Source organism: Salminus brasiliensis, chromosome 7 (genome assembly GCF_030463535.1).
Source record: "Salminus brasiliensis chromosome 7, fSalBra1.hap2, whole genome shotgun sequence".
NCBI classification, from domain to species: Eukaryota; Metazoa; Chordata; class Actinopteri; order Characiformes; family Bryconidae; genus Salminus; species Salminus brasiliensis.
Window position 1 is genome coordinate 1,833,547 of NC_132884.1, and position 21,501 is coordinate 1,855,047.

The 21,501-nt window shown below is 43.6% G+C and overlaps 1 protein-coding gene across 1 annotated transcript in view; it reads right to left on the reverse strand.

Moving 5' to 3' along the window:
• Nucleotides 1-21,501, reverse strand: part of LOC140559770 (alpha-1,6-mannosylglycoprotein 6-beta-N-acetylglucosaminyltransferase B-like) — a 131,800-nt gene that overhangs the window by 25,338 nt on the left and 84,961 nt on the right. The window contains exon 9 of the mRNA XM_072683387.1: nt 3,242-3,373. Coding sequence (XP_072539488.1) covers nt 3,242-3,373 — 132 coding nt within the window. The remainder of the gene's footprint in view (nt 1-3,241; nt 3,374-21,501) is intronic.

The window sequence follows — 21,501 nt, forward strand, 5'->3', positions numbered from 1 at the left end:
CCAGAACCCGGCTAACATGTCTATGTGGGGCCAGTATGGGAAGCCCAACTTGGGAACCCAAAATTTTTGTCCTCAGGTTCCACGTTGGTCCCACATATGGATGCCCACCATAAAAAACGAGCCCTATCTTGGTTACACACTGCATCTGGGAACCTAGTCGGGACCCATGTGAGATTGAGGTGGGCTTTAATGATGAGGCCCATTTGGGAAGCACAACTGGGTCCCAGTAAAAATGTAAGTACAAGCTCACTATAGACTCCAAACATATGTTTTTTAGTCAAATTATTTTGAATGATTGTTTTAAAAGTGTTAAATTTGACATCTGGGTCAAATAGACGTTTTCGACAGTTTTGATCGAGCTGGCTGCTAATTACTTAATTATCTCATCATGAAATTACTAGATTGACTTTTAACTGATTTCTGCCGTTTGTTAATTATCTATAATAACTGTTTTTATAATATATTAAGATTGACATGTGCATTAATTAGACTGAAGCAATTGCTGATTTGATGAACTGTTTTGGCTTTGGCAGATTTGGCTGCTAATTACTCACAGATGCTGTGGAAAACTGGCATCAGGTTTGAAATATGTACAGTATAATAGACTCTACATGTATATACATGTCTGCTTTTTAGTCTAATTATTTATAATGATTGTTTTACAGTGTGTTCAGTTTAACATCCCAGTCAGTTTGACTTTTTGATAGGTGTGGCTGCCAATTACTTCAACATGCTGTCCTGAAATGGCTATGTAAGATGATGTACAGCATGAGAGACTCTAAACTGATTTCTGCCTTTTTTTAGACTAATTGTTAACCATAATGTTTTAATAATGGATTAAGATTGACAGCTGAAGTAATTACACTGTGGAAATTATAGCTGCGATGAACTGGTTTGATAGACATGGCTGCTAATTACTTAAATATGCTGTCACAAAATTGTCTCATGCTTACACATGTTTAGTATGATAGACTCTAATCTAATCTGAATCTGAGCGTGTATTTGCTTTGCGACTAAAGTTAATTCGAGTTTATGACAATTGCTGACAAACAGGTCTTATAGATTTTCCTGCTAATTACTCAGATATGCTGTCATAAAATGACCTCATGCTTTACATATGTTGCTTGATAAGCTCTTATCTCCTGTTTTTTTTTTTTTTTTGGTTTAATTATTTTTAATGATTTATAATGTTTTATAATGTAATAAAATTGACATCTGAGTCAATTAGAGTTGAGGACAGTTGCTGATGTGATCAACTAGTTTGTAAGATTTGGCTGCTTATTATTTAAATATGCTGTCTATCGTTTTATAATGTGTTAAATTTAACATCACACAGCTTGTCTAGTCCCTGTAGAGAAGTACTGCCAATAGAATAGGACTCAACAACAGGACCCTATTGGCACCATGCTGCCTAATGCCAGGCGTGGGCTAGTAGAGGGGTATAAAGCCCCCCAGCATTGAGGAGCTGTGGAGCAGTGGAAGAACTGTGTTCTCTGGAATGATGGATGGTGGTGGAGCTCCATCTAGTATTTTTGGATGGGATGAGTTGGGGAGTTGGGGATGATGAAGTGGTGGGGTGGTGGTGATCATCCTCCAACATCCTGACCTCACTTACACTTGTGTCGCTCAATGCAATCAAATTCTCACAGCAATGCGTCTCCAGAAAGCCTTCTATCCTGGACAGTAGAGACAATACTTTTGTGTGTGAACATGTGTTGATGTGCATATGTGTGTGTATGTGTGTGTGTGTGTGTGTGTGAGTGTGTGTGTGTGTGTGTGTGTGTGTGTGTGTCAGCATGGCCTGGATCAATAAACACTATTTACACCGTGAAGCTGACAGCAGAATAACAACAGCAATCTGTTGACAGACATGGCTATAAGGAGTGTGTGTGTTGCTGGTGGTGCACACACACACACTCGCGCATACACGTGACCGCACACTCTCTTACACACACACACACGCGCGCTCGTGCACACACACACAACTGTTTTCGTTGCTGCAGTCTGTGACTAAGCCAGAGAAGCGCCTGGAGGGACAGAAGCAGTTACAGAGGGGTGAGAATTAGAGAGAGTGTTAAGCGTGTGAGTGAGGGAGAGAGAGCGCGAGAGAGAAAGTGGTGGCTTGATTAAGCAAAGCTCTAATTAAAGTGATTCAGCTAATCACTGTCTTTGTAAGTGAGACGGCTTTGAAAGGAAGCCAGTCAGAGAGCAGGAGGAAATTGAACAGCAGGGACGGGGAGAGACTCAATAGAAGAACCCTGCAGAGGATTACGCTCCTACTGCAGGAGCACAACACACACACACACACATTTGTGCCAGGAGATGAGGTCACACATATAGAATAATGATCAATATCTACATAAATTCACTTATCAGCTGTGGCCTAAAGGCTAGAGGAGCAGGCTTGGGCCCGAAAGGTCACTGGTTTGATCCCCTGGACCAGCAGGAAATAGAGAGAGGCCTCTAACCTGGATGCTGATGTGGCTGGCCAGGTTGTCAGTGAGTGATGAGAAGGAAGTGAGGAGACAGCGAGGAGGTGGGTGTGACATTTGTTCGAATAAAAGGGGCTAGAGGGTCAGGAGGAGGAGATTGGGGTGTGGCCATAATTCCACTTAGACTCCTCGGACCTAACCTAAAAGTGGGGAAGGGCACCACAGCATTTCCTGCTAAATCCTATTCGTGCTAAATCCTGCACCTTCACACTCCCCCTACAGGCGAGAATCAGAAGTACCAATGAGGTCTATTCTAAAGAACCGTCATTTATGCTCAATGTTAAATACAGACACGGACGGTACCTCCATTCTGTACCCTGCGCTCATTTAGTCTGGATTTGTGTGATGTTGTTTTCTGAGAGCTTACGGTTACAGATGGAACGGAGCAGTACCACTGGAAACCTCCTGGGGGCAGTGTAGCCAATAGTTTAAGCAAAATACGACCGCTACTGTGTGAACGCGATGAAGTCATGAAATTTTATCACAACCTCCTCCACCGTCGCCATGTGTTTACCGTCAGAAACGTGTGACTCTGATCTGCCCTCTAGTGGACGTACTGCTTAACTTCCACGCCAACGTAAAGGACACTTAGAAGTATGTGGGCAGGGACGGTTATGCCGTTTGACATGGGCGTGTAAATGTAGGCTGGTTTTATTACAAAGGTAGGACACGTCCGTGCTGCAGATGAAAACACACACACACACACACACACACACACATATATAGAAATAAGGGAACCTGGTACTGACTTGTGTTTCTTTAAGGAGAGCCCCATGTGTTGCTTCATCTGCTGTAAACCGTGGTAGTCAGTGTAGATGAGGTCAAAAGGCAGAGGTCCCGTCAGTGGACAGCTTCCTCTTCCCGGGGGCACGCCGAGAAATCTGCAGGAAATATAGACAGGGAGGTCAGGGGCTGCTTCCATCATATGAGTTTATACCACATGCACCAACAGGGACTGGGATTACTGGGTGAATTCCTGGTGGTGTTGGTCCAGAAACAGAGAGAGAGAAATGGCACCCTAGCAGGAAAAATGGGCAAGCAATGGGTCAGAACCTCTCCTAAACATCGGGCAGGTCTTGTGGGGTGTTCCTGATATGCAGTGGTCAGTGCCTACCAAAGGTGCTTCAGGGAAAGACTGAACTGGTGACAAGTGGGTGCAACTTACAGGACTTAAAGGATCTCCTGTGTTAGTCTTGGTGCCAGATACCACAGGACCCCTGCAGAGGTCTTGTGGCGTCCATAGCACGGGGGTCTACAAAATATTACTGTTAATATTAATATATATTAATATATATTAACATATTATTATATTAATATATTAATGTTATGGCTATATATATATATATATATATATATATATATATATATATATATATATATATATATGTATTCTACTGTACTTCTCTCTCTCTCTCACTACCTCTATCGGGCTGTGTGGCTGGGGGGTTGGTGGAGGAGACTGCTTGCATTATTGAACAGAGAGAGAGCGAGAGAGAGACCCCCCGCTATCCTCCTTCCATTTCATCTCTCTGCAGAAGTAGCATCTGGGTTTGAAGGCCAGCCACAGGGTCTCAGCTCTCAGACGAGTGAAACAGAGGCTTCAGCAAGATCTCCGCCGCAACCGTGGCAACAAGGATTATCACGACTACACGAAAAAACTACAAGAGCGTTTAGGAAGGCGATGGAGAGCTCACAGGGGCCCAGAGACCAAGGTGGTCTAAGGACAGCATTCCATTAACATTACTCGCTCATTAAACTGTAATTCTATAATTAATGACACACTTAATTATGTAATTAACCCCTTATTACCCTGGGCTTATTACTGCATAATGCTTATTATCCGATAACCACATAAAAAGAACCAAGTTGAACAAAGAGATCTGACTCAGTGGAGTCTAAAGCACCTTCACATGGGATAAAGGGTTCTAAACAGAGGTCCTGGACTCTGGGTGGTCCAGTGGACTACAGCGCTATCACTGGGATCAGAGGGTCGCTGGTTCGTATCCCGATCATGCTGCTGGCCATTGGCAGCCGGGGGCTTGAGAGAGCGCAATTGGCCTTGGGTAGATGGCGCTATACCGCACATCACTCTAGTGCAGCCCTGGCCGTCTCCGCCGTCTGCTAGCTGGTGTGGCAGAGCCGGGTATACGGCGCTTCCCTCCAGACGCGTTGGTTGATTGGTTGCCTGGTGATGTTGCATTGGCGGAAGTTCAGAAAAAAGAGGTGTGGCTGGCTGTGCAGGTGTGGGAGGGGCCGTGTGTTGGTCTCACCCTTACTAGTGTCGGGGGCGTTGCGTGTGATGGGGTCGGGGATCTAAATTGGCAAGAAAACGGGTCAAAAATCAGAAAGAGCAGTTATATATAATAAATATTCTAATATTTTATATTTTATTTTATATAATTTATTTATATTTTATTGTACAATATTTTTATTTATTTTATTTTATATAATATTTTGTATATTTTATTTTATATAATATTTTTAAATATTTTATTTTTATAATATTTGTATTTTATTTTATAATATTTGTATTTTATATATAATATTTTTAAATGTTTTATTCAGTAATATTTTTTATTTTATATAATATTTTTAAATATTTTATTTTATTTTATTTTTTTATTTTATTTTATATAATATTTTTTAATATTTTATATATTTTAAGGTCTATACTGCCATATATTATTATTCCACATGGGCTTCTTCTGCGAAACAAGGCTGTAATAAAAAACCATAATAAAATATCTCCTCTTCTACTTACAGAGACTTATGTGGTCTGGAAGTTTACAATCTGCACTTCCCACAGAAATATCTCCACCAGCTGAACTTGGAGTGAGAGATAATTCAAAGAAAACTGTGACGCCTGTTTTCACTGCAGATAACGTCTGAGCTGTCAGAAGGTTAAAAGCTACAGAAGACCATTAGCACCGACTGCTGCGGAGGGAGGCTGTGAACGCGTTATTACTCACATCACAACAAACAGCAGCGCATTAAGCTTTACTTAAGGGTCAATAAATGCTTTGTGCCGGGTTCCATTAAATTGGCGCTGGATATGTGTTTGTGTTTGTGTGTAAAGCATAAGTGTGAGATACATACTGACAGTGGCGATGATTCACTCGGGACCTAATCGCAGAGGGCTAATTCTGCAGGCTACTGTATCCAGCAATAATAGGCCTTATTAGTCTGTCTGGGTGGCGTCTGGCCCGGCAGCACAGCCGGCACACAAACAGCCATGGCAAATCACTCAGGCCAACTAACCGAGTGTGAGACTGCCTCCAGCAACACTGCTCCCACCCACCCACGCTGGCATGGCAACCTACACAAATCACAGGAAAGCAACCCTGTATCACAGCAGCCCAAAAGTGCAAGGTACAAAAATCATCAAAACCATGTACACACACTCACACACACTCACACACACACACACACACACACACACTCACAAAGAATATGAACCACTTTGACAAGAACCAAACTGTGATGTTCTAGACGATGACTGGGTCAGAACATCTCCAGAATATCAGGCAGGTCTTGTGGGGTGCTCCAGGTGGGCAGTGGTCAATATCTAAAAATTGTGCTCCAGGTAAGGACAATGGCCACAGAGTGCCCAAGGCTCACCGATGCCCCACCTCACAACTCTCAGGGCTGATAACATGAGTGGGTTCCAGATGTTCCAGATGCCAGGCTCAGCAGTTAGAGCTCTGGGCTATTAAAGACAGGGTTGTGGGTTCGATACCCGGCTCGGCACGCTGCCCTTGAGCACCCCCCCTTCACTCTCTCTGCTCCCTGGGTGCTGGAGTTGGCTCCTCACCTCTCTGGGTGTGTGTGTGTGCTCACCGTGCACCTTCACACCATTAGAGGTCTTGTGGAGTCCAGACCTCGAGGGGTCAGAGCTGTTCTGCTAACACCAGGGGGATCTTCTCAAGCTTAGGCAGGTGGTTTTAATGTTATGGCTGAGTCTGATCAGCGTACACGAGTAGCTCTCCATGGTGGAGAAGAATCAATTGGTAATCAAATGGTTCTTTGAGCCAAACAATCAGGACACAGCAACAGTCCTACAGTCCCAAGCCAATAGCTGGTCAGCTCTGAGGTTCTCCCGTGCCGGCCAGTGGCGGAAGAGGACATTTGACACCTATCGAGTTTGAGCTCAGCGCTCCCTCGCTCCGTAATCCCAGCGGCCATATTGGATGTCATCTCGTGTGATTGGTTTCCATCCTTTTACTTGGCTCTCGGTGATGAATAGCCTGAGGTTAATGGCCTGACAGGGCTCGTGTCCATCCACTGGAGCTATGGGCTCCGGCTACACTGAGGAATTTAAAGGCTAGCCTTGGTTATGGTGGGCTGCTCCACAATTCCAGCTCAGGAACATGACTTATGAGGCAATTTTCCTCCTTGCGCCGCTCACATACGGCTTCCTGAAGCCCACTGTTAGTTTAGGGGGAGTGAAATATATATCAGTAATTCACGTTTAAAAGGGAGCGGGGACATGGCAGACAACAAAGTGTCAAAGACTTCGCCCCCAAGGTCAACAATATAGTGCGGAAAGACGGGGCGGCCAGATGTGGCGGCTGCAAGCGGCATGAAACGTAAGTGGGATTCGTAAGGGTGAGGAACGAGCGGCAGAAACGGCTGACCTTCCACGGGCCTTCATTAATCACTGGTGTGTGTTTAACCGCCACTGGGTTTCTGTTTATGGGTGCTAACAGAGATGGCGGAGATGATATTAAACAGCTCTGAAGGTACAATGCAATGAAGAATTGGGAAAAATGACTTTTTCGCAGGCTGCGTTGATGTAACTCAATCAATTTCCTGATCTGCACTCTCCTCTAATGGACCACAGTCTCTTTGCCTCTCTAGAGAGCTTCATTTAGACAGCATTCAGTCAAACCCTTTGGTGGGTTGAATCAGGTGAGGCATACTCTACTACAGAGAAAAGAGATATAAAAAAAAAAGTATTTGGACACCTGCTCATTCAGTGTTTCTTCTGAATTCAAGGATATTAAAAAGAGTTGATCCTGCTTTTGTTGGAGGAACTGTCTCTAAGGCTTTCTACTAGATTGCAGAAGAGCAACACGAGCGTTAGTGAGATCTGGATGTTGGATGATCGCAACCCCACTTCATCATCCCCAACTCCCCAACTGGTACAGGATGGAGCTCCACCACCATCATTCCAGAGAACACAGTTCTTCCACTGCTCCACAGCTCCTCAATGCTGGGGGGCTTTATACCCCTCCTCTAGCTCACGCCTGGCATTATTAGGCAGCATCGTGCCAATAGATTCATGATGTTGATCTGCTCCAGAGAGTCCTATTGTATTGGCAGTACTTATATATAGGGACATTAATTAGAAGGGGTGTCCACAAACATTTGGACCATCCAACACCCTCACAGTTAGTCCAACAAAAGCAGATAAATTTATTTTAAACTGCAGTTCCCTTGATTTCAGAAGAAACAATGAACCAGTAGGTGTCCCAATACTTTCTTTTCCTTACAATGTACATTTGGAGCTCTAAAGGTTCTCCACCAGGTGAAAACAGGTGTTAAGCTCAATAAAATGTCCTCTGTGAGGACTCCTCTAGGCACCAGCAGCACAAGCACAGTGTTCTCACACACTGTCACCAGGTCACACAGCAGCTTCCACTCAGACACCATTATCCTACTGGGTCACGCTTCCTTTGTGTCTTAGCTCTGGCGCAGCGAGGGGCCTTGGGATCCAGCACTGACATGGCTGATCCAGGCTCTTCCTATTGTTCTGGAGGACACTCTAAGCCTCTCTCCTTCGTAGGATTTAGCCAGTCCAAAGCTCAGGGTGCGATAATTCCACTTTGGATTGGTCCTGTGTCTCAGAGGGTAGAGAACAGTGGGTCCTGCACTTGTCCCATGTGGTTGGAAGCAGTAAATGGACGCTGTACAGCTGACAGTTCACTGCTCTGGAATATCCCCGCAGTGGAATTCGCTCTAAGAGGGTAACGTCACTTTTACATGTGTAATTTAAATCCTGCGTAGGCCCACATTTCAGTTCTTAGCTCTGAAAACTCCATTACTGTGACAATTTGCATCAATTTCATGAACCCTAAAACCGAGCCCTGTGGAACGCCACAAAATGTGCTTCATGGTTTAGAATGGTTTCTGCATTAGAACGAATGGCTCAAAAAGTAAACCTGTAAGTTTTACTGTAAAGGGGACAGGGCGTATCGCGACTGAGCGCTCACCACACCTCCAGAGGGTGGAGACGGGCGTGCAGGTAGGTGCAGCCTGGATATTATTGAATGGTTTTTAGCAGAAATGTTTTAAATCGATCAGTAAAGCAAACAATACTTCCTTTCTTGCTTTTTTTTTATATTAGCTAATAGTTGCATATCCTTTGGTTCATGATACAGCTAGCTTTAGCTAGCTAATATGCTAGCTAGCACCTAGCAAATCATGTGGCAGAGAGGCTGTGTTGTTGCTGTCCGGGTTAAAGCATGCTAACGTTAAACTCCGGTAACTGTAGCCAGTGAACTACATTTCCCACAATGCTACATCACCAATCGCCTTCTCTCCAAGCTAAGCGTATGTTTTAGGTGGTGTAGTCTCAATCAAGGCCCTTCACTCTCTCTGCTCCCTGGGTGCTGGAGTTGGCTCCTCACCTCTCTGGGTGTGTGTGTGTGCTCACCGTGCACCTTCACACCTTCAGAGGTCTTGTGGAGTCCAGGCCTCGAGGGGTCAGAGCTGTTCTGCTAACACCAGGGGGATCTTCTCAAGCTTAGGCAGGTGGTTTTAATGTTATGGCTGAGTCTGATCAGCGTACACGAGTAGCTCTCCATGGTGGAGAAGAATCAACTGGTAATCAAATGCTTCTTTGAGCCAAACAATCAGGACACAGCAACAGTCCTACAGTCCCAAGCCAACAGCTGGTCAGCTCTGAGGTTATCCCGTGCCGGCCAGTGGCAGAAGAGGACATTTGACACCTATGGAGCTCGTAGTAGCATGGCTTGCCCTGACGCTTCTCTGGTTTAGCTAGCCAGTCTCCAGGCTGCTGTGCAATACGGGGTGTACGGCAGCACACTGCACACTCGAGTAAATGACAGTGTGCTTCGCTTCCTCCTGAACCCTTTTCAGATGGATAATGGACCCCCTCTCCAGACATTCTCTTTGTAATATGCCCTTCCTGATGGTGCTGAAGTAGATTCCAGAGCGTTAATGGCTCACAACAGTGAGATGAACAGCTACATCTACAAACACAGATCCAACTGTTCAACTGCCCCACTATCTCCCAGCCCTTTATCAAACCCTGAGCGCCCTGCTGAATGGATAATGGGGGCTTGTGGAGAGGTCTGATGAGCAGATGCTAATAATACAGAATCATTTTACACACTTCAACTTGTTTGGACACACCCACTACATAAATTTTTTTAACAGAACATTAATTTTAATTATTTTACATGTCATTGCTTTCACTCAAAAACCTTGCATCTCCATAATTGCAGCTTTACAGGAGAAGGATGAATGTTAATGTAAAAAGACTTTAATCCGAGTCATTTTGGAGGATTCCTATTGGTCCATTCATCAACAATCGACCTGCATAAGCTCTAATACAATTCCTAAGAAATGACCTAGTTTTGAACTCAATGGTAAAACTGAGCTTTTTAATTTTCTAGATTTTGTTCACATTCTGATCCACACATGCTTCATCTCAGCCTGGGTGCACTGATACCTCTCTAGTTTCTATTGGTCATCATGAAATTTATATTACGGAACAGCAACAATGCTTTTGGCCGAATTTTTGGTTCCATGAAGAGAAGAGAAAGTGAAAGAGAAGAACTTTCACTTATTGTTTAATGGTGTAAAAAAGACTATTTAGGGGCTCCAGGGGTCACAAGGCCACTTTGCCATCAGCGTCCAGAGTCCGGGTGGCTATATTAGCCGGTGGATTGGCCAACTGGCTGGCTCAGGCGTCTTTTAGCTGGTGTGTTGGAGCTGGGGACCCATCGTTTTCCTCTGAGCATGTCAGCTGCCAGTTTGAAAACAGGCAGTGGCTGGCTTTGCATGTATCGGAGGAGGCATGTGTTAAGTCCTTACCCTTCTTTTATATTTTCAGAGCATTGCCAGTGGCAGGGGGATTAGAATGTCTTGTGGCATGAGTTTCAGACCCAGGTCTTCAGTTCAGACCACAAGTGTCAAGATTTTGTCATAAGCAAATAAATAATGTTTGAAATTCCCATATTGTCTGGGTTCAGTCTCTGGAGTTGAGAAGTCTGATGGCTTGGGGGAAGAAGCTGTTGCAGAGTCTGGTCGTGTTGGACCGGATGCTGCGGTACCTTCTTCCTGATGGCAGTGGGCAGTGTAAATGTCCATGACGGAGGGGAGAGAGACTCCTATGATCCTCTCAGCTGTCCTCACAATACGTTGGAGATCTAGAATTATAATTCAGTTAATAATCCTAATGCAGAACCTACAGCGAATGGTAGAAGTAACTGTTTGGTTTAGCGTATCTTGTGGAGTCCCCCAGGGTTCTATTTTAGGGCCTGTGAAGATGATGCTAATTATGAGAGTAATGTAGCTGTGAGAATTAAAAACTGAAGTGTAGGAGAGCTAAGAACGGGTGGGAATTAAAAAAAAATTCAACATAGTATTTTGTTTTTGAACTTTTAAAAGAAAAGACTGAAATGACTCAACCAGACTGTAAGAACCAAGCCCAAACAAAAAGGACAGATCTTTCTTCTTCTTCTTCTTCATAACTTATATGGCCTTCAAACGTAACGGGGTGCTGTTTCTGTGCTATGAAAGATTAATAAAATTACATCTACACGCCTGGCTTTGGGTGTTTGTGTCCTTTCTAAAGCGCCGCCAGCAGAGAAAGCAATAAAGGGAAGCAATAAGGGATTCCACACGTTTTTTTCCCCCCTTTTAAAGTGTGTTTTGCTGCTCTTCGCAGGGTCATAGCCGCCCCAGCGCCGCTCGCAACTCGGCCTCAACTCTGTCTTTCTCTCTCTCTCTCTGAACACGCTTTTAATTACGCTTCTGAAAGAATTCCACAGATATGAAATTGCATTAGTCTGTGCCTAATTGAGTCCCTGTGTCTGGGCTCAGAGATTTACTCTCAGCCCCTCAGCCCCCGCCTTCAATTTGCACTCCTGCGAAAGTGCCTGCCGTTCTGTATCATTAAACGCCTTTTAACAGAATTATGTCCCCCTGTAAATCATATTATATTCCTCAGATATCCAGCAAGAGAGACTTGAGAAAAAGATGAGGGCTGTGGAAGTGTGGAAGGGAGTGGAGACCAGAGAAATGGATTGGTGAAGTCAGTGCTGCATTCAGAATTCCTTCTGAATTCAACTGTGGTCAAGAAAATTCCTTCTGAATCCAACTGTGGTCAAGAAAATTCCTTCTGAATCCAACTGTGGTCAAGAAAATTCCTTCTGAATCCAACTGTGGTCAAGAAAATTCCTTCTGAAACCGACTGTGGTCAACAAAATTCCTTTTGAACTCAACTGTGGTCAAAAAAAGTTCTTCTGAACCTGACTGTGGTCAACAAAATTCCTTCTGAATCCAACTGTGGTAAAAAAAAAATCCTTCTGAACCCAATTATGGTCAACAAAATCCCTACTGAACCCAGTTGCCTGAACTGAACTGTAGCAACAACATTTAGTCTGAATCCCCTGGTAACTATTTCTCTCTCTCTCTCTCTCTCTCTTTCTCTCTCTCTCTCTCTCTCTGTCTCTCTCTCTCTTTCTTTTCTTCTCCACTGGACGCCTGTGCTTCAGTCAGCAGTCATGCCGCTCAGCTCCAGTTAAAGTAAGACAGATCAGTGGCTTTACTCTCTTCGAAAGGCGAATTCCTTCTCGGCGACTGGGCCTGTCCCAAACACAGCCATTCAGGACCTCTGCTGACTGAGCACAACAGAATCCACCATAATTACTCCATCGATTACGGATGCAGCAAGCGTGGCTCTGGCTCAATCTCACATTAGCATAAGCAAAAGTTTTGGCTAGTCATTCGTAAAATAATTGCATGCATTTCAGTGGGACGGGCTGATGGAAAGAGGGCTTACTAAAATCCCGGAATGGGATTCAGGATGGATTTAGAACATTTTGAGGCGTACGGGTGAGAACTGCCCCATCAATACTCTGCCCACAAATGTGTTCAACAAATTGTCGCTCAACTGGACATGTTGGACAGAACAATGCCACAGAACATTGATGAAGTTTCCATGTAGAGCAACGAGAAGCTAATCCACAACCAGTGTCAAGGCTCTGATAGTTGGAAAGAGATGGTTGACTTGGCTGTTCGTCATCACAGTGGAAGTTGGTTCCACCACCTTAGCACCAATGACCTAATCCGACTGTGGTCAACAAAATTCCTTCTGAATCCGACTGTGGTCAACAAAATTCCTTCTGAATCCATCTGTGGTCAACAAAATTCCTTCTGAATCCAACTGTGGTCAACAAAATTCCTTCTGAATCCATCTGTGGTCAACAAAATTCCTTCTGAATCCAACTGTGGTCAACAAAATTCCTTCCGAACCCAACTGTGGTCAACAAAATTCCTTCTGAATCCAACTGTGGTCAACAAAATTCCTTCTGAACCTGACTGTGGTCAACAATATTCCTTCTGAATCCATCTGTGGTCAACAAAATTCCTTCTAAACCCAACTGTGGTCAACAAAATTCCTTCTGAATCCATCTGTGGTCAACAAAATTGCTTCTGAATCCGACTGTGGTCAACAGAATTCCTTCTGAACTCAACTGTGGCCAACAGAATTCCTTCTGAATCCATCTGTGGTCAACAAAGTTCCTTCTGAATCCATCTGTGGTCAACAAAATTCCTTCTGAACCCGACTGTGGTCAACAGAATTCCTTCTGAATCCAACTGTGGTCAACAAAATCAATGACAGAGAAACGTCTAGATGCTTGTCTTCCATACGTCTTGAAGGACAACGGTTCTTGGTATAGGTCGCGTTCTGACCACTGCCATCAGATAGAGAAGAAGTGGTCCAGTTTTGGCTGAGTAGGCCCATGCCTGGGTTATGAATCTACAGCTAGCCAGTGAAGACAATGCAGTAAGGAGCGATGTGGCCGAACTTCACGGTGAGGACCCCCCCGTAGCTCCAGGGATGCAGAGCAGCTCAGTGATGCTGGGGTCGCTGGGCTTCAGCTGATGCCTTCCGGCTACCATCCATGACGAGACGCGAGCAAGAAATACTAGCTAAGCATGTAAAGCAGCCTTTGTGAAACCTGCCTAACACACCACCCAGCATGAGCAGAGATGGAGAGAGAAAAGAGAGAGAGAGAGAGGGGGTGGTCGAGAGAGAGAATGGAGGGAATATGGAGGAGGGTGATTTCATTTCTCATTGAAATCAACACATCACCCACTCAGTTTAATTTCAAGCCTGAGTGCTCAGGCCTGGCCTGCTGCCTTATAGACAGTAATGTATGAACACTTTAGCTTTCTGTGGCACACCAGTGACCCTCCCTCACACACACACACACACACACACACACAATCACACTCACCCTGGGCGGCTCGGGTAACACCCACATCCATCAAAAAGTTGGACCAAAAAAAAAAAGACAGATGAGGAATAAAAACAAATAGAGTTTGGTTCACCAACGCCGTCGCAGGACGACAGGTCCGATTTCTATGGGTTCGATGTTTCTGAGGTAGGTACTTTTCCAATAACCTGATAACTTGCGATTATTATTGGTTGGTTTATTAATAAATATGAATGTGGGGTATATACACATGGTATACATGGACTCTTAACTATCTGCCACTATTAATATCACCACTATTACCCATCATTACTCTGACCATCACTGCCATGACTATATTAAGTTCTTCTACACCATGATTATTATATTATGATTGTGATCAGAGCAGTTCAACAGTATTGATGGTTTGTTAACTTTTTTTTTAATCAATAATTTATAAATAGTTCTGATCAGAGGAGGACGGGTCGGGGGTCGGAGTCTTGGTTCCTCCCATGGTTTCTTCCTCCAGCTCTGAGGGAGGTTCTCCTTGCCACTGTCGCCATCGGCTGCTCACTGGGGGTCTCTGGGGGTCTTGGATCCTTCATGTCTTATGTTATTTTTTTGTTTTTGTCTTTTATTAATTACTAATTATGTAAAGCTGCTTTGTGACGACAACCCCCAGAGCTCCTCGTACCGGTATCTGAACTCGTATCTGTTAGGAATCCTTTATCTGTTTCTTCTGAATGATGTAAATCCATAATCAATCATATCTCTAATCTGCAGAACAAACAACATGTCCAAACCAATTTGTCCAGCAGTGTCTGAACGCTGGTGTGTAGTGACCTTTACAAATCTGAGCAGGACAGAAAATGCTAACCAAAGACATACACACACACATACACACTAGCATGCACACACACACACACACACACACACACACACACACACACACTTCAAAACTCTGATTACTGCTGTTTCATCTCTCTGTCTGGTAAGCAGACTAAATTGCCTGCCTCGGTTGCTTTGCGAGTGCAAAAACACAGCAAAATTGAAACCTCAGCAGCTTTGGTTTTTTTAATGAGCTGTGCTGATGTGTTGTTTTGTCACTCGCCCTGCCTCACCTGCCTCACTAAACGCTTTTTAAACGCGCACAGAGGCGCTGATCTGTCGGGAAGAAGCAGCTGGATGCTTCATCACAGCAGCAGCAGCAAAACACTGAGCAGAGAAACTTTAACTACAACTTCCTGCAGAGTTTCAGTGAAGAGCTTTAAAACAGGACCGAGGAGAAAAGGAGAGGAGAATAGAGGAGAGGATAGAGGAGAAGAGAAGAGAGGAGAAGAGAGGAGAGGAGAGGAGAGGAGAAGAGAGGAGAAGAGAGGAGAAGAGAAGAGAGGAGAGGAGAGGAGAGGAGAGGAGAGGAGAAGAGAAGAGAAGAGAGGAGAAGAGAGGAGAAGAGAGGGGAAGAGAAGAGAGGAGAAGAGAGGAGAAGAGAAGAGAGGAGAGGAGAGGGGAATAGAGGAGAAGAGAAGAGAAGAGAGGAGAAGAGAAGAGAGGAGAGGAGAGGAGAAGAGAGGAAAAAATAAAAGGAAAGAAAAGAGAGGAGAGGAGAATGGATAAGAGGAGAAGGGAAGAGAGGAGAAGGGAAGAGAGGAGAAGAGAGGAGAAGGGAAGAGAGGAGAAGAGAGGAGAAGGGAAGAGAGGAGAAGAGAGGAGAAGGGAAGAGAAGAGAAGAGAGGAGAAGGGAAGAGAAGAGGAGAGAGAAGAGGAGAGGCATGAAATGAGATTAATGGTGGTGGTTTGCTCCAGTGCATTGAGAACAGCTAGGCATGAAAGACAACAAGTTAAATGGATTACACTGGTCTCTACTGGGCCTGTGACAGCCAGGAGTCTGAGTAATGGCCCTGTGTACATGTCAGATTAACACACCATTATACATCCCTCTATCCACCAAGACAGAAAGACAGAGAGAGAGAGAGAGGGAGCGAGAGAGAGAGAGAGGGAGAGAGAGAACATGTCGGTTGATGTGCAGCTGTTTGTGTTTGTGTGTTTTTCTTGACTGTATCGCCTCAGTGCTTCATGTCACCCAGCAATCAAACTGACACACACACTGTGACTCCTCCTCAACCCTTCAGAGTGAAAGCTTTATTCAACCCAGAGATGGCACACATTCAACTGCTCACCCACAATGCCTCTGAGCACATGACTAACCTGGGCAAAAGTTAACCTCAATAAACACTTCTATACACTGGAATATAAGATATTAGCCGATACACACCCCCAATAAACACTCCTATATACTAGAATAAGAGATATTAGTCCATAAACACCTCAATGAACACTCCTATACACTAGAAAAGGAGATATATTAAGCATTCATTTTCTTATTAGTTACTAATTCAGCAACTAATTTATCATTGGAGTGTCTGTATATCCTGGAGTATAATATCTCGCTCCAAATTTCATCAAATTATCATTTGTGTATTCACAGTGAGGTCTCTCTGTGGGATCAGCTTGAAGCTGCGGTCATTAAGTACCTGCTGCTTTGATGCCTCACTGTCTGTCATCTTGTCATTCCTCTCCACGGCTGTCTTTCATAATTCATATCTCATAACGCATAATGTCTTTCTTACCTATCATCACTGAAAGCCTTAGCGTTGAAGCTGAACATGAATGTAGTCACTGTACGCTTTCCAGCCATGCGCTGATCAGCTGTGCCACAGTTTGAGCACTAATACGCCGCGACCTCCATCTCTAGCTCCATTTATTGTTTATTAGGGAGACAGAATGAGGACAACTGAGATGATTAAACATCCGACATCCCCACTGTGATCCAGAAGAAGAAGAAAAAGCAGAGGATCTGAGACACTCTGACAAGAACCAAACTGTGAAGGCTACCCAACTGGATCAGAACATCTCCAAAACATCAGGCAGGTCTTGTCAGGTGTTCCTGGTATGCAGTGGTTTGGTACCTACCAAAAAATGCTCCAAGGATAGGATAGACAACCAGGGCACATAGAGGTCCCACCTCCTAACTTCTCCTAACAGAACCTCTTAAAGGATCTGCTGCTAACATCTTGGAGCCAGATACCACCGAGCACCCTCAGTCCATACACACCTCAATAAACACTCCTATACACTAGTATAGGATATATTAGTCTATAACACCCTCAATAAACACTTCTATACACTAGAATAGAAAATATTAGCCATAAACACCCTCAATAAACACTCCTATACACTAGAATAGGAAATATTTGTCTATACACACCTCAATAAACACTCCTATACACTAGAATATGAGATATTAGTCTATACACACCTCAATAAACACTCCTACACACTATAATAGGAGATATTAGTCCATACACACCTCAATAAACACTCCTATACACTAGAATATGAGATATTAGCCATAAACACCCACAATAAACACTCCTATACACTAGAATAGGAAATATTAGTCTATACACACCTCCATAAACACTCCTATACACTAGAATATGAGATATTAGTCTATACACACCTCAATAAACACTCCTATACACTAGAATATTAGATATTAGTCCATAAACACCTCAATAAACACTCCTATACACTAGAATAGGAAATATTAGTCTAAATACACTTCAATAAACACTCCTATACACTAGAATATGAGATATTAGCCCATAAACACCTCAATAAACACTCCTATACACTAGAATAGGAGATATTAGCCCATAAACACCTCAATAAACACTCCTATACACTAGAATAGGAGATATTAGTCCATAAACATCTCAATAAACACTCCTATACACTAGAATATGAGATATTAGTCTATACACACCTCAATAAACACTCCTATACACTAAAATAGGAGATAAAAGACGTGGTTGAGGAGGGTGTTGTTGAGGTCCAACAGGTTCCTATAGTGCGTTAAGTCATCACTGTGAGATCCTTTTGGGGTCATTATTTTGATATAATAAGCAAAGCTGCTAGAAACATCTACCAGGTGAGAGCCCACTACAATAAAACCCACTGTGAGGATCCCTCCCTCTCCACCTCAGCCCTGCTCTACAACTCGATGGCCAATTTCTGCATTTTGCAAGTCTGGGAATAAAGCAGATATATCACCTGGCTGTCTCGCTTCTCTCTGAGAGCGGCTATATTTCTTGGGCTCCGGGGAATCTAATTGACTTCAAATCGTGGCTTATTTTCATGATGCAATTCTATTATCCGCAGAAGGCAGAAAGCCTGTTCAGCACGAGCCGAAAAAGATTTAATTTGCCCTGGGAGCGGATGCCGTATGGCGCCCCATGGTACTTTCTCCTCTTTTTAATAAACTCATCTATTCACGGGTGCCGTTTGAGAGTTAATTATGACGGTGGGAGTTTTTTTGTCACGTTGAGAGAATGTACACGTACTATAGAGCACCAGGACTGAACTGAAGGGTGCTCTGATCTGCTTGTAAAGGCATCTGCATTTATGGCTTTGTCACAGAAGGGAACAGCTCAAGCTGATATTTCTGGATATATCGAATTTATATCTGATATTTTGCCTCATTTTAAATTTTTAATGCGAAAAATGACAAATACTGCGCCAGGGAGAAATAGTCGAGCTGTAAATTGATAAATGAGCCAGCTGGATAATTCTCCTCACCAGCATGAACGGGAATCTGAGTAAGGGATTCGTCTTTTTGGATTCGTATTTGCAAAAAAGCTAACCTCCGTCCTCAGGCCCCCTTGTGGCCATTCATCTGGTTGACTATTTTAATGTACTGGTGTAAATCCGCCACCTGCATGCACACAATTTGTAGAATCCATCAGCGCTTTCTGTAAGCTACCATGTTTTAATTGTTGTATAAAAGATAAACAAGGCTTTCATTCTTGTTGGATGCGCTGTGTTTTTTCTTCGAGCTCATGTACTTCAAGTTTTCCTTCCCTCATCACGGAAAATCCCTAATCCAAAATACATAAACTTCAAACACTGAGATTTGTGACAAAGTCTCAGAGAAGGTTTCCTTCTTCTGACTCTACCATGAAGGTCATGTTTGTGCTAGCAATGCTGCACAGTGGAAAAGTGCACCATCAGCTAAAATTCCATGGAGAATCTTGGTAATCACTGGGGGGATATAAGCATATAAGCAGCACTAGGCTACTACTGGCACTACTGGTGATGTATTCACGATTTCATGGATTACAACTGTACATCTTATAGTAATACAATTTTCATATCAACTAAGCTCCTCTTAGTAGTTGTAACACCAGTTTCTCTCTATGTGGTTATACGTGTGTAATAAGTGAGCATAATCCTAAAAAAAAAGCATAATTTTTAATGGAAGATTTTATTCCAGGTCATGTTGGGGCATTTCTACTGGTCTATTCATCACAGATTTTTGATGCAATGTTACAGATTTAGGCTCCGTCCACATCCCATAATTTTTTTAAAGCGTAGATTTTCCTTCTAGAGCATTACGTATATTGTCACACTTTCTGACTCAATCTCCCAGATTCGGGAGATCACATAACTCCTCATGTGAGTAGAACCTGGACTAGGGCCGTGGTGGCTCAGCAGTTAGAGCGCTGGGCTATTGATAACAGGGTTGTGGGTTTGATTCCTGGGCTTGGCAAGTTGGGCAAGGCCCTTGAGCAAGGCCCTTCACCCTCTCTGCCCCCCGGGTGCTGGAGTTGGCTGCTCACTGCTCTGGGTGTGTGTGTACTCACTGCCCCTAGTTCACTAGTGTGTGTGTGTGTGTGTTCACTACCACAGATGGGTCAAATGTAGAGGACACACACAAATACGTGCACCTTTACTAATATGTGATCATATTAGGCTTGTTTTTAAGCCCGGGCTTTTGACTAGACACCACGTGAGGTGTTGTATCCAATTCCAGGGATCTTCTGAGCGTTTATTGATATTCATGTCTATTACCGTTTTGACCTTTTTTCATGTTTTTTTCGACATTGCCTTTTGATCTTTTCTTGTGGTCTGGGTTCCTGTTTACGACCCTTGACCTGTATTGTGGATTATGTGTTTGCCTTGACCCTTTTGGATTTATTGCTCTGTGTGATGTTTCTGAGTTTGCCTTTCATCTGTGGACTCGACCCTGGACTGTGTATCGATTACGAACTTGGACTGTAAATATATCCCAGTAAAGCCTCCTTTACATTTTACCCCTGCGAACGTCCGACCCTGATTGGCACCTTACATATATGCAATAATATATTATATATATATATATATATATATATATATATATATATATATATATACATACATAAATAGTTTTACATAAATAGTTCTCATAGGGAGATATAGAGATTTTCATAAAGCTCCATTTGCACCTCCATGCGCCAACATTGAAAACAGACTGCTCAAAAATCTCCACCATGGAGAGCGTTTTCAAAAGTGAATATGGACAAAAAAAGGAGGTGGTGGTAAAACTGAGACAGAGAGAACTGAGGAAGCGTGAGAAGATGATGGGATGGGGTTTTTACAGGAAATGAAGGGTAGCAATGGAAATATATTACAGGATATGAAATGGGAAGGAGCCGGATCTTCAGGTGAGGCTGCTTCTAAGCTAAAGCTTTTTCCCAGGCTTAAAAACAGAGTATTTGCACCGCGAAGGCAGGACGAGTTCACAGACGTCAAGCCAAACTGTCAAACGTTGTCATCTATGAGAGAAATGCAGTGACCCCTAAAGAAAAGGGAAGGGCGTCTTCTACGTTGACATGGGCCAAAGCCTACAGACACAAGGAGTGGCAGAAAGACAGCTCAGGACAAAGGCGGCAGGTCCGGAAAACCACTTGATGCCACATGACATTAAATGCTGGAGAAGATATAAAATCAAGGAAGATGAACAGTGATGATGGCGAGGCTGTAGAAACCCAACAGGGGGGCGGCTGCAACCACAGAGGCCTTCCGATAACAATAAGCAGTTCGGTGGCAGGTCGTGTTCCCAACAGGTTAATCTACCTAAAGGTACCTGCCTGCAGAACTGAAGGAATGAACAGTCCCAGCTCGGGAGTAGAGTCAGAGACCTTGCACAGGGCTGTTGTGATGTTAGCGCTCATCAGCACGCAAACCTTTTCAGGCTGAGCGAGTTTCAACAGTTTGGAGACCGTTTATGAAATTAGGCAATGAATCGTTAGGCAAACACTGCTGTTCGTACCAAGGAACACAAATTAATGAACATAAGCAGAGGTGTCAAGTAATAAAGTACAAATACTTATTACATTACTTGGTTATCTAAACTTTACTGGAGTAATTATTTATATTTTAGACTTTTCACTTCTACTTCTTACATTTTCACCCAATTATCTGAACTTTCTCCTCCTTACATTTTAAAAACAGCCTCGTTCCTCCTATTTCATTTACATATCCAGATAAATCTCTCCATCCAGAAAGTGAGAGTCTGATCGTGGTTGGATGAGAAGTATAAACATCTACCATTCTGACTCCCTATTGGTTTATAAGAGATCCATCACACCTGCACACGTCCCGTCACTCTCCAGCGAGCTCACAGCAGACGTCTGTAGTCTAGTATGAAGACTGTGTCCGTGGCAGAGACTCAG